Genomic DNA, 12,212 nt, shown 5'->3' with positions numbered 1-12,212 from the left:
CCTAATTGGAACCAAGTGGCAAATAAAAGCCTGGATCTTGGGTTATCAGAAAAAAACCCACATTTTGTTCAGCATTGAGTACCTTCAAATCCCCTGTAAAGGCAAAAATATATTAGGTCAATGGGAGACTGTAATTTTGTGTTAATTACAGAATCAACATCTAAAATGCCCTTAGGAGAAGTGCTGGCTGAGGAGCAGTAGGCTGCTGAATAGGGATTATAGGGACAGGAAACAGAGGAGAGCGGGGTGCCGGCTATAACAAGCTTTATGAATCCTGCCCTTTAGGAAAACACGAGTATCAACAGTCCTACTCTCAACCGAAAGCACCGCAGCGCAAATTTATCGAAGTATAGTAGGTGCAGTTTCACACGTGCTTCTGTGTCGCCGACAGCTGTCGCTGAAGGGAGCTATCTCCATCCTGCAGCTTCAGGTTACAAACTCCTCCATCCACCCTTGCCCTGGATTTAGCAGTTGGGCTGTTGGCGAGTTACCTGGCTCAGCGAGCTGATCCCACAGTAAAGTGCACAGGGTTTGTTTTGGCCGGGTAAGTTTTGAACCAGTTCACCCTGCAGCCGCTCGCACAGTCTGCCAAAAAAAGGAAGGCACCAGGGTGTGAGGGCTGGTGACCTCGGACCGTTGAAGCCTGGAGATGGATACCCAGGTGGAGCAGGGAAACGGCCCAGCTTGGTCCGAGTGTGAGCTGGGTCTGGTTCAGTCCACGCTTGTGGACAGAAACACTGCGCGATGGCCACGGTACAAAACCCTCTCGGGATTCTGCGGGTTTCATAGATGAAAGGAGAGAGAAAGTGACGCCCGTGGCATTTATTTATTTATTTATTTTAACGTAAAGCGGGAAAAATATGGAAAAGTTTCCTTCCATCTAACAAAGGCTTGAATCAATGCTTCCGGTTCCCTTGGCAACGGCGTTAAACAGGCGGAATAAATAAAAGCGATGATTTCCTCTACCAGCAGCTCGCTTCTGAGACGACCAGGTTCAACGGCGTTTAAAAGCAAATGGCTTTGTGTTCACGTTACAATTTTCTTCCTCCAGTTCATCAGATTCAGGCATTATTTTGAAGCCATGGAGAGGCGTCACGTGGGCCCGTGCTGCTCCCGGAGGCTACATGTCATAGCTTTTGATAAAGTTAGCTTGCGTGGAGGAAACTCAAAACTTAGATTTTCAGTATTTGCATTTCGCTTTTTTTGTGTTTACCTTTTTCTTGTTCTTTTATAAGGTTTCCTCTCCACAAAATACAAGCTTCCGTGCCATTTTCCTTTCTCTGTGCACTGATGCAAAGGCAGAAGCCAGTGAACACACAGTTACTGTTCTGTGCTGAAAAAAGCTTTGCACCTTCCTTGGGGTCCTCATTTCTTCCCAGCTCCACTACAGAAGCAGTCCTTGCTGTCTTCTGCAAAAACTCTGGAGCTTGAAGGCAGCACGTGCAAGTGGGAGGAGGGCCCTCGAGCTTCACGCAAAGGACTCTTTTCCTTATCCAGTCCAGTAATTCCCTCCAGTTAAAAACAGTAATTATATTTTTTCACAGAAGAGTCAGCAGGTATAATGGGGATGATGAACGTGTCATTTAGAAGCAGGTTGAAATGTAACTTGTTCTAAATTTTAGAAAATGTAAGAAAAAAATGTTGGTATCTCTTCTATAGGAGAGCATTTTTATCAATTTCTGTAAAAGAAATCTGATTGCCAAATGCATTACACTGAGTGTTTAGGACAAAGACATATGGAAAAGCTACACTGCGTGAGTCTTGCCCAGAATTGCGGTATCTTGAACATGTATCTTCAGGAAGGAAAAGGAAACATTGCTGCTGCTGTCAGAGAACAAGAGTATTAATAATGACTCAATGACCCGGTTCGTTCCCCGGTTCTTTGAAAGCTTTGGAAAGACGAGTAACGTGCTCATCCTCTGTAACGCTGCCATTTTGCTCGCTGAAGCATGCGGGCTCAGCACCCCTGGTCAGCCGCCCCGCTGGGATTGAGCTCAGAGGCTTCATCAGGGTTGATGTACCTATTTATGCTATAGATAACGGGGTTAGATGGGGAGATGTCCTTTCTTTCTTCTTCACAGGTGCTCAGAGAAAGAGATAACTTTGCCTTATGGAAACTAAGATAATGGATGTATTTGTATGGTTTTTTAAAGATGTGCTCTTTAAGCTGCTCTATTATTCGGGGGAGTTTGTTATTCTGCAAAATCTGGGCTCCTCTAGGTTGCAGGAAGGAAATCAAAAGAAGTGCAGTAGTGAGTGATCTGTTTACAAAGAGCACATAAAAGTGCTGTATCGTTCTTTCACTCTTTTTTCTCGTTTTGCAGAATGATTCAATCCCTCAAGATGACTTCACGCCGGACGTGTACAGGGTGTTCTTAAACAACCTCTGCCCTCGGCCTGAGATCGACCACATCTTTTCTGAGTTGTAAGAAAAGACGTGGCTTTTTTTTTTTTTTTTTTTTACCCTTCACTGATTTTCTGGGCTAGGGAAGGCAAAGTAGGTTATTTAGACTACAGCACCATGCAGCAATTGCCAAGAACAGATTTCAATGACAAGCAGGGCTGTTATTTAACCTCGGATCAAGGATTCCTTCCCTCCCAGGCTTTTGCCTCCAGTTCTAATGGCCAGAATTTTAAAGTAATTTGTTCCTAGAGGAGCAGAACTGCCGGGTCTTGTTTTTCTGTATGAATTAAGATAGTTTAGCCTTCTATGAAAGTAAAGGAAGGAGAGTAATAAGCAGTAACAGCATGCAGTAGGCATGAGAATATGTATAATCACCCCCAAAAGCTTAATTAGGAGTTGCAAAAAATGCAGTAACTTAGGATTCGTGCATCATGAATTCACACCGTGAAATTAAATTAGCAGCCAGCTACAACTGATTGCATACATTCAGTTACAAGCTGTATAACGTTGCTTCTACCCCTTGCAGCAAGTCGTTGTACTACCCAGTTTCAGCAGAGCCTGATCAATGGAGTCAGAACATGAAGCAATATGAAAGCAAAGTCATTTCCAAAATACATCCCAAAACCACCAAAGCAATTAATGAACGTTATCTTTGCAACATGGGTGTGCTCACGTACTCCTTTTGTGCTTATTTTCTCTAAGGTTGAGGTTTCAGAGGAACGCAGCCTTGGCCTAGTTTGCTCCCATTGAACCCGGGGGTAGACTTTCCATACTCTCTCGCAGAGTAGAAGTAGGCCAGTCCCGAGGGCTGTAGACAACCCTAAGCACATCGCCTGGCTTGAAGGCTTCCTGGATCTCCATCTGGGTACAAATTGTACCCAAACTCTGCTCCTTTTACTACCTCTCTAAATAGGCATCTTTTCACTTGCTTTGCAGAGGGCCTAGCATTTCTTAGCAGGTTTATTTAAAAAAAAAAAAAAACCCCAAGCAAATACTGAAATAATGAAGTCAGGGCTGCTGTTACGCAGCACTAAAACCAAATAGTTGGGCCAGGAGTGCCAGCGGAGTGTTTGTGGCAAGCTCAGGATTGAATTCCACGTCGTTTTCTCTTTTACTTTTTTAAATTGCTTAGTGCCAGGAATTCAGAGGAATGAAAAGCTTTTAGCATTGCTCTAACTCTTCCCATTGATGTCAATAACGATGAATGCTTTTAAAAATCTTACTCCTACATGTTTGATGAAGAATGTTTGCCATTATATGCTGGTGAAGTAAATTAGTTTGGAGATACAGTGGGACAAAATTTTTGTTGTACGATAGTTTGATCTTGTTTCAGTTTCCCTGGGAAGTTACAGAACATTGAACAAGATTTCAAGGAAATGTATTTTAACGGCTTTGCTGTTGCTTTAATTTTTCTCTAGTGGTGCCAAGAGCAAACCATACCTTACTGTTGATCAGATGATGGAATTTATAAATTTTAAGCAACGTGATCCACGATTAAATGAAATCCTTTATCCACCGTTAAAACAAGAACAAGTTCAACAACTGATTGAGAAGTACGAACCCAACAGTAATCTCGCAAAGAAAGGTCAGTGGTTTTTATATTCTCGCTGTACTCGGTTTCTGATTTGAAACAATGACTCAATTATCCTCAGTGCATGCAAAAGCAAAATTTGGTTCAGAATCAAATTGCGTTTCCAACTGTCTGCTTTTGGATCGTACAAGCCTGTGAGACATCGTGTGGTTCATTTTTAAATGTGTTTGGTTGGGATCAATTTAGGAAGGGTGGAGCTGGTTTCAGTATTTAGTTTTCAGTATGTGTAATTGATAGTTTAGAACAGTTGCTCTGGTATGCAAACTTCAGCAGAAACCTTACTATCACAATGACTGTTTACCGGCATCTGAAATGTAAAATTTAAAGAAACAATCAGTGGCATTGAAACGAAGATGACGATAATTCTGTCATTTAATAATAGTAATAAGTCCAGCCCTCTGCTTTCTGAAAAAGTGGTACACAAAGTAAGATGTGTGAGTAGCTGAGTGTGTTTCGTGCTATAATCATAGAAAATTCCCTTTTGAAAATCTTCAGAGTTGTCACGGCTTAACTGGGCATTTTGCCAAAACCAACAAGAGAACTCCTGCTCAAATCTCTGCACATTTTTGCTGCCACTACAAGTCTTAAAATAGCATTGAATTTGTGTCTGCATCCTGTTTTATTCCAATCCACATATCCTAATGATTGCCCTAGCTTTTAATGTGTCTATACCTTAGAAATTTTAGGGGCATGGGAATATCCTGGAAAACAGATCTGATACAAAAAACCTGTTTTGGTCCAGAGATTTTAGATCCAGAGGAAACAAAAAGACATCTTTCCCAAAAGTCTAGAGGTTAACTGAAGGCACTCCCACCCCTCTCCCTGGAAGCCTTCTGATGACCTAGATGCCTTCCTGAAGAACCTGTGGCTCTCGATGCCACGATCAATGTTGTCTCAAGGCAAAACACTTGCGATTTTTCTCATAAGGCTTCTTATTTTCACAGTCCAATCAAATTTAGTGTTTCCAGAGGTTTTGATGGAGGGTTAAATCCTGCTTCTTTGTCACGCTTACGCAAACTGTCTTTTGATGTCAGTGAGAATACTAGCATGAGTAGATGAAAACACGTTGTGACCTCCTCTCTCATCCTTGCAAATATTAGAATATTGCTCTGTGCTTACCTTATTTCACATCAGTGACAGGAAAGTCTGGTACCTAAAAGATCATTCTTATTACCCAAATATTGGCATTTCTTATAAACCAAATAAAGGATTTATTAGAAGGAGGTGTGCTAGCAGAACACTAAAGTCAAAATGAAATTACATTCTGACTAGCCATAAGGAGGAAGCATGAAACAAACCTCAGAAAGAAGGGTGCTGTGATGGTGTTTGCTGGCACCTTCCAGGTAGTGTTTGTAGGACACCTTCAGCTTACCCTAATTTACGTCGGTGCACACATTTGCTGCGGGCACTTGCTTTTCCATAGGTGCCTTCTCTTCCTGGGTATGATTTTATATGGCTCTTACAGAATCAGTTCTCAGAGAAAATGTTGAGTTTAAGAAGGGAAAGGCAGGGCGTGGAGAATTAATTCCTTTTGCGTGGGGTTTTTTTTCTTTTCAAACTTGTGCACTGAGGTCCAGCAAACTCTGACAGAGGTGGTACAGCCTGCGGGCCACCTCTGTGCTGCAGACACCACCTCTTACATAGCACCCTGTCCGGCAGCTGAGCTGCAGCAACTGGCACATGCTGCTAACCATGCTCCAGTGCAAATCCCGAGCTTCCTGCGTTAAAATTTCAGGACTGGGCTAATGAGGAATGACATGGGGACACGATATTTTCTGTACATCTGCTCCGAGTTGGGAATGCAATTCATTGGATATTAAATGAAGCGTAGGTGTGCGCTCAATCCTACGCTCATAGAATAATTGCAAACAAATGCTGTGTGTCTGTAAAATGTCACCAAAATATAACAGTGCGTATTCAAAATAATGATGTAACCTTTTAATATGGCGTTTGGTAAAAGGGATTGTCACTCAGGCTTTCTGCTGTCGGAAAGGACATAGGCTGAATTGCAGGGCTGGCAGACCGAAGTGACACACTTCAGTGACACTTTCCCTGCCACTGAAACTGTACTCACTCGGGCCACTGAGCAGAGATGTTATTTTCAGTAGACCTGTGGATGTTCAAACCACAGTGGTCCACTGTTGTACACCCATGAACTTGTTGGCCTTAACTTCCCACCTCTGCTGCTCAGATATTCTGCTAAATTTCTTGTGGTGGCATTGCTTATGTCCCCTTATTTGCCAGGGCCAAAGTCACGAAGAATAGGGATGGAAGTAGAATGTTTGGAATGGCCCCAGTGCTGTCAGTTAAAATAGTAAGAGCAGGTGGAAACTTTGGGGCACCCAGACCAGCAGCTAAAATAGGTAAGAAGGTAGCAGAAGCCTTCATCCAGCAGAGTTCTCAAAGAAAACGGGACCCAGCAGCTCTGTGAAGAGAGATGGGCTTAGGGTTGTTGTCCGCATGCTCCTTTATGCTCCTATGTTTCAAAAGCTAGAAAAGGTCCCAACTAAACAACTCCTCAGGATTAATGGGGTACACCAAAAAACAGAAGAGCAGCGTAGGGAAGAGAGGAGTAGTGTAACAAGGCACATGAGGCAGAGGTAATGATGTGAGGGAATTACATGATAAACAGCAGGATGGGAAATGGTATTACAGGTGGGCTAAGGATGACTTCATCGCTGTTGTACCAGAGCAATGCTATTAAATAATTGGACTTCTGGAGCAGTTTCGCAGAGTTTTGGTTCAAGAAGCAAGCCAGAAGATCTGACAACATGGTATATGTATTTGTTCTTTCTTGGCAATGAGAAGTTACTCCTTTGAAGTAAATCACAGATACAGGTCCAGAACAGAAGAAAATACCATAAAGAAATTTAAAAGTTGTGATTAACTGCTTCTTGTGAGTAATGAGTAATTTGAAGTACATTGCGGCGGTAGAGACTTTAAAGGCTTGTTTGCAAGAACTAGGTGATATAAATCGCCAGCCTTCATGCCAGGTAAATCACTTTCCTCAGGTTGTTCTAGAGTTTGAACATTTGCAGCTGCTCAGTGTGTGTGTGTTTGTATGCACATGCCTGCACACAGGTATATTGTTTTGTTTCCATAAGCTGCCTCTCTGACCGGCTCCGTTCATTATCTTCTTTCATTATTATAACATCAGATTGCAGAGAGGGTAGGGACAAACATGCACATAAATGGTGAAGGTCTGTCCACTTTCATATTTGTTTCTGTAGTATTTCTGTATTAAACAATGTATCTGATGTTCAGGTGTCCCACTGAACTAAAGGGATTCATCTTCAGCATCCTCGTGGAACAAGCCAAGCTCTTCTGTTTCATTCGAACTTTAAAGCCTGCATAGTCCTTGTTTAAACTGCCAGAGAAAAGGACTTTTACAAAAGCCTGAGATAAAGGTAGTGGCAAATATCCTTATTTTTCAAGTAGGCCACAAGGCCTACATTTCTAATCATCTTTCACAAAGTTAGACAAAATATTTTTTTTTTAAATTCCTTTTTGCAGTAGCACACATCAAGATGCAAACTTAAACCGAATACTTGCAATTCACAAGGAGTAAAAGCATTTATGCTGTGGGAGTAAGATTTCATGTTTGCAACATGCAGAATGTTCTGGCCTCGATGTAGTAAATCACTTAAGCATATGCTTAACTTTATGGGTGCTGTTGGAAGAGAGGATAGTTATATAAAAATCTCTTATGCTCCATTTCCTTGAACATCATATTAATTCTCTTTTGAAGCTCAATTCTCATGATTACCTATTTTCCAACGTTGTTGAAGTGAAATTTTATACCAAATAAAATTTTATGCATTGAAAAGTTCTTTTAAGTAGAATTAGAGATTTTTTCCTTGAAAGCTGAAATCCAAATTCATGAAATAGAAACCATGTGCCATTGTACAGCAGCCTGACTCCTTGCTCCCACTACCTGTTTGGACAGTCCTGGACCTTCACTCTTCTGATGATTATATCTTCTTCTGATTTCCCATCTAACCGTATTCATGATCTGTGCACATCCACTGTACAACAATACTCTCTTTTAACTTAATTATTCTTCTCTCATAGCTAATTACACGAATTTCTAAACTTTCACAGCACTAGTCAAATGCTTTTGACATCTCAGAATTTTCCATTCCTCTGATTGCCCTTATAGCCCTTTTGCTGTACTTGTTGCACTAAATTCCAGTATTTTGAACACAATAAGCAAGAACCATACATAGTATTTTAAACTTTTTCAACATGGCTCTTCAGGTGCCTGGCAAAATCAAATACCAATGTGCTTACTGGGTAAGGGCCTTAGGCTGCACAGTTTTGAGTAAAAAGGCTGCCCGTGTTCCTGTTTGTCGCTAACATATTTCTAGGTATTGTATTGCTGGGATGCGATTGAGCTTTTGCAACATCAGCAGATACATGGTCTTGACATCTACATAGGTTAAGCCTCTGGAGTAGTATTTTATTGTGGTTGAAGCAAGCTGTTGTGATTAATGCTTTGTGTCATACAGTGAAGGAGATTAATGTGCTATGTATAGCATGTTTTCTTATCAGGCAGAAGCAGAAGGAAGTACCTGGTACTGCTGAGCAGTCTCTCGCTGTCAGCAAAACCATGCTGGGGGACTGTTCGGGCTGGTTGAGTAGCATCTCGTAGTTTGGTATTTTCAGGCTGTAAAGCATTTGCATTGGGTGGCTGGCATAACTGCTAAAATGTATTCCCTTTCAAGTTACCAGGTTGATAATGGGATGTGTATTAATAAATCGGTTGCCAGGTAGTTGATTGGGAATTTCCTTATTTGCTTTTATTTCTAAGAAGGCTTGTATAAAAGTAAGTTGTTCAGGATCTTGTTACGTTATGGATGGGAGATAGGACATTGATGCTGAGTTTCAGGTGTCTCTGCTTACGGCGTCCAGGCTCCCGGGAATGACAGTCCTAGTTTCTAGAACTATGTGAAATTTACTATATAAATTCAGTGCAAATTCTGCAAAGATATGCTGGTCTTCCTGACTTAATGATGCAATTCATTTCTAAAAGTTTCTAAGTTCAAAAGGACCCCAGACCTTTGAGACCTCAAATCCCATTGTCTCAATTTAAACCTTTCCTTCTGAAACCAGTAAGTGTTTTGAAAACCACTGAGTAACAGTCTTGGCTCTAGGGGCATCCTGTGTCTCTTAAAGACTCTAAGCGTGCAAGAAGAGCTATACCCATGTACCAGACTAGCAATGAAGAACACGAATCCAAGGCCTGCTAGGGAAAGGAGATGTGAAAAAGCTCGAATTGCGCTATAGCAATAAAATATATGCTTCCCACCGTCCTCATTGGTGGGAGCAAGACAAGGGTTAGGTTATTATTAGCCATTATTTTTAGAGTGGTTTTTATTGAGAGACATTGTAGTAGTGTGAGCTTTAAAAATAGAGTCTGGAAGTACTTTGGAGATTTTCCTGGCCAATGGATCTGTACACCAGATTGTACTTACTAGACGGCATGTTTGAGATAAGTAATGGCACAAAGATGTTAATTTGTTTCTCTTAAGTAGGCATTTGTTTAAATAATATCACTGCCTATTTAATTTTAAAGATCTGCACAGGAGAAAAGAGCTTTCCTCTTATATTTCACGGTGTTTCCTTCTCCAGATTTTCTCAATTTACCTATTCGGAAATACTGTATGTCACTTTTAGTTAGACATGTATTTAGAAGGATTGTAGGGGAGCTGGTTCCATGACTCTCTTTGAATTCCAGTATTAATTCTGTTTTGCTAGTGCACATTTATTGATAGTTGTTGTGCTGGGTTTTTCTTAAAGTAAATTAAGCAATTAACATTAGATTAAGATAAATTTAATTTTATACAGCATTTACTACATGTGTTTTTCACATGGCAGTCTTAACACCAGGCAGTATTCACTTCAGCACAATTGTGTTTTTCCTTCCTTAACCATCAATATATTTTAAACATTTGCATCCCACCACATTAAATTTACCTTTTAGTTACTGCTTAATAATAATTACACATTGGAGTCTTTCGATGGCAGAAGGGGGTCATTTCCTAGGCAACAGATTTTAATGGCAAAAACAAGTACCGTGCAACGGTGGCTACACTTTTAAGACGTACTTCAAAATATTTAAAGCATAAACTCTGATGTATAAACCATCTGTAAGCAGTGAAATGGTGGGGTTTTCTGGCACTGAAATATTTGTAGGAAGTGTTACAAAATGGTTGAAATCCTTCAGCCTCCTAACTGTAACGTTGGAAATTAAGAATACTTACCAAAAAAACCATTAACTTTGGGATTTTCAGTGCTTTCCAGCATTCCAGTTGTACAAGAGAAGAGCTCTCAGCATTGTTTCTCATTCTCAAATGATGACAAAACAATAGATCCCAGTGACAACTTATTACTCTCTAAAATGTATAAGCCACAGAAAAGTTGTAGCCTATCCCATGCTGTCAGCAACAAGTGCCAAGTTAGGTAGCTTGCCATTTTTTTATTATTTTAAAATATATATATGCAACAAATGTTAGTGTGAATAATGCATCACCATAAATAAGTTAATGGAAACTATAGTTGTCAAAATGAATTTCCAAAATATGTTTCTATAATGCATTGTATTTTCTTTTTAGTTGCTTGGTTTTTAGTTACTAGTTAAGCTGTAAAATTCATTTCAGATCTCACAGTAGTTTGGAAGATTGCATCTCAAGTAAAAGACTAAAAGTTGTAAAAATCTTTTAGAATGGAAATCCTCAATTATGAGGATTTTTTGCATCTGTTTTACAGGTAAAGTGCTTCATCTTTCTAACTTAACTGTAACAACTTGATAACAAAACAAAACAGTGATGTGGACTAGTAATAATGGATTTTGCAACAGTGAGCAAAGACACAGTAGTATCTGGCTTAGTAAAAAAGCAAAAGTTTTTACCTTTTATTCTTTGCGGTTTAAAAGTATAGGAACAAGCTTGGATCTGAGACCCATGTTTTTGCTGTTGGCATGAGAATTAACAAAAATATCAAAAATATGTTTAGGGTTCCAGGGAGGGCAACTTTCCTAATCTTCTGTGTATAATAATAATACTTTGAAAGAAGCATGAGCTTTGCAGAAATGCATTTTGGAACTGGTATCTGGTACCAGGAATAACTCCACTGATATCAGTGAAGCTGTCCCGAATGTAAAATAGACAGACCTATTGTGGAATTCATATCTGCAGAGCATAAACTAATCGTGACAATGTAAGTTCAGCAGTCAGAACAGACCTGCGCTAACTAATATGGAAGCTGACCATACCAGTGACTCTTGTCCCATGTCCTGGAAACCTGCTAGACCACCTGATGGACCCCAGCCTCAAACCCTGCAGGCAGACTTAAAGCCTACATCCTAACATTGAAAATGGGTGAAAGGACCTGGGGTGACAGGACCATGAAGCAAACATGAGTAGAGGTTTTGGAGTATACGTAGGGGCTGCATCATTCCCTTCAGCTGGAGCTTTTGCTCAGAGGTAAGTAAAGGGAGTGTTACATCAGTACTGTATTTCAGGGGTTACGGAGACACCCTTTGCTGCTGCTGCCTGCCTGTATTGTGTTTGACTCAGCCTCAGACTATCAGAGCCCATAACTAGAAAACTTACTCTAAAAGTAAAACAGCTTCTTTGTGCTTGTTGCTGTTTTGCTGCCTCTTTTATGGAACACAGGGAGGTATTCAATTTTAGCAGCAGGATTTATTGTTTGAAGATGAATATCAGATAAAGTTTACTTCTGAAAACATAAAGCAGCATGGACTCAAGTGCTGAAGGAAACAAATGTAGATAAACTTTGAATAAACACTGTGGCGTTTGCCTCTTCATTGTGACTGCTACAAATGTAGTGCTTTGCAGCTCCAAAGGGCCCACGAGGACAAAGGGAGTGAAGGCTGCTGTGATCCAGTGGGTGAGATCTAGAACTGGTGGCAGAAGAGTGCGGTTTTCCTGGCTCTGCCACAAACGAACTCGTTGACATTTGGCCATCCCCCTTCATGCGCCGTTTTGTTTTTTGCCTCATCCTTTGGTCAACTCAACTAAATAAACAGTCAGTCTCTGCCTTGAGGAGCTAGCAATGATGTGCGAGTCTTTTGGTATGTACGGTATCTGTCATAACAGGGCTGTTAACATAGTTGGAGTATGTGCGCTACTATAATACAACGACCGTATGAGGAAGTTTCCCTTACAATGTCATGTAGATGTAATCATCTACTCT

At 40.6% G+C, this 12,212-nt stretch overlaps 1 protein-coding gene across 1 annotated transcript in view; it reads left to right on the top strand.

Moving 5' to 3' along the window:
• The window catches only part of PLCB1 (phospholipase C beta 1), a 405,965-nt gene that overhangs the window by 258,821 nt on the left and 134,932 nt on the right, over window positions 1–12,212 (top strand). The window contains exons 8-9 of the mRNA XM_075147729.1: window positions 2,325–2,425; window positions 3,823–3,989. Of these exons, the coding sequence (XP_075003830.1) occupies window positions 2,325–2,425; window positions 3,823–3,989 (268 nt within the window). The remainder of the gene's footprint in view (window positions 1–2,324; window positions 2,426–3,822; window positions 3,990–12,212) is intronic.

Source organism: Calonectris borealis, chromosome 3 (assembly GCF_964195595.1).
Source record: "Calonectris borealis chromosome 3, bCalBor7.hap1.2, whole genome shotgun sequence".
Classification (NCBI taxonomy): domain Eukaryota; kingdom Metazoa; phylum Chordata; class Aves; order Procellariiformes; family Procellariidae; genus Calonectris; species Calonectris borealis.
Note: the sequence above shows the minus strand (reverse complement) of the source record. Positions and strands in the feature narration are given on the sequence as shown.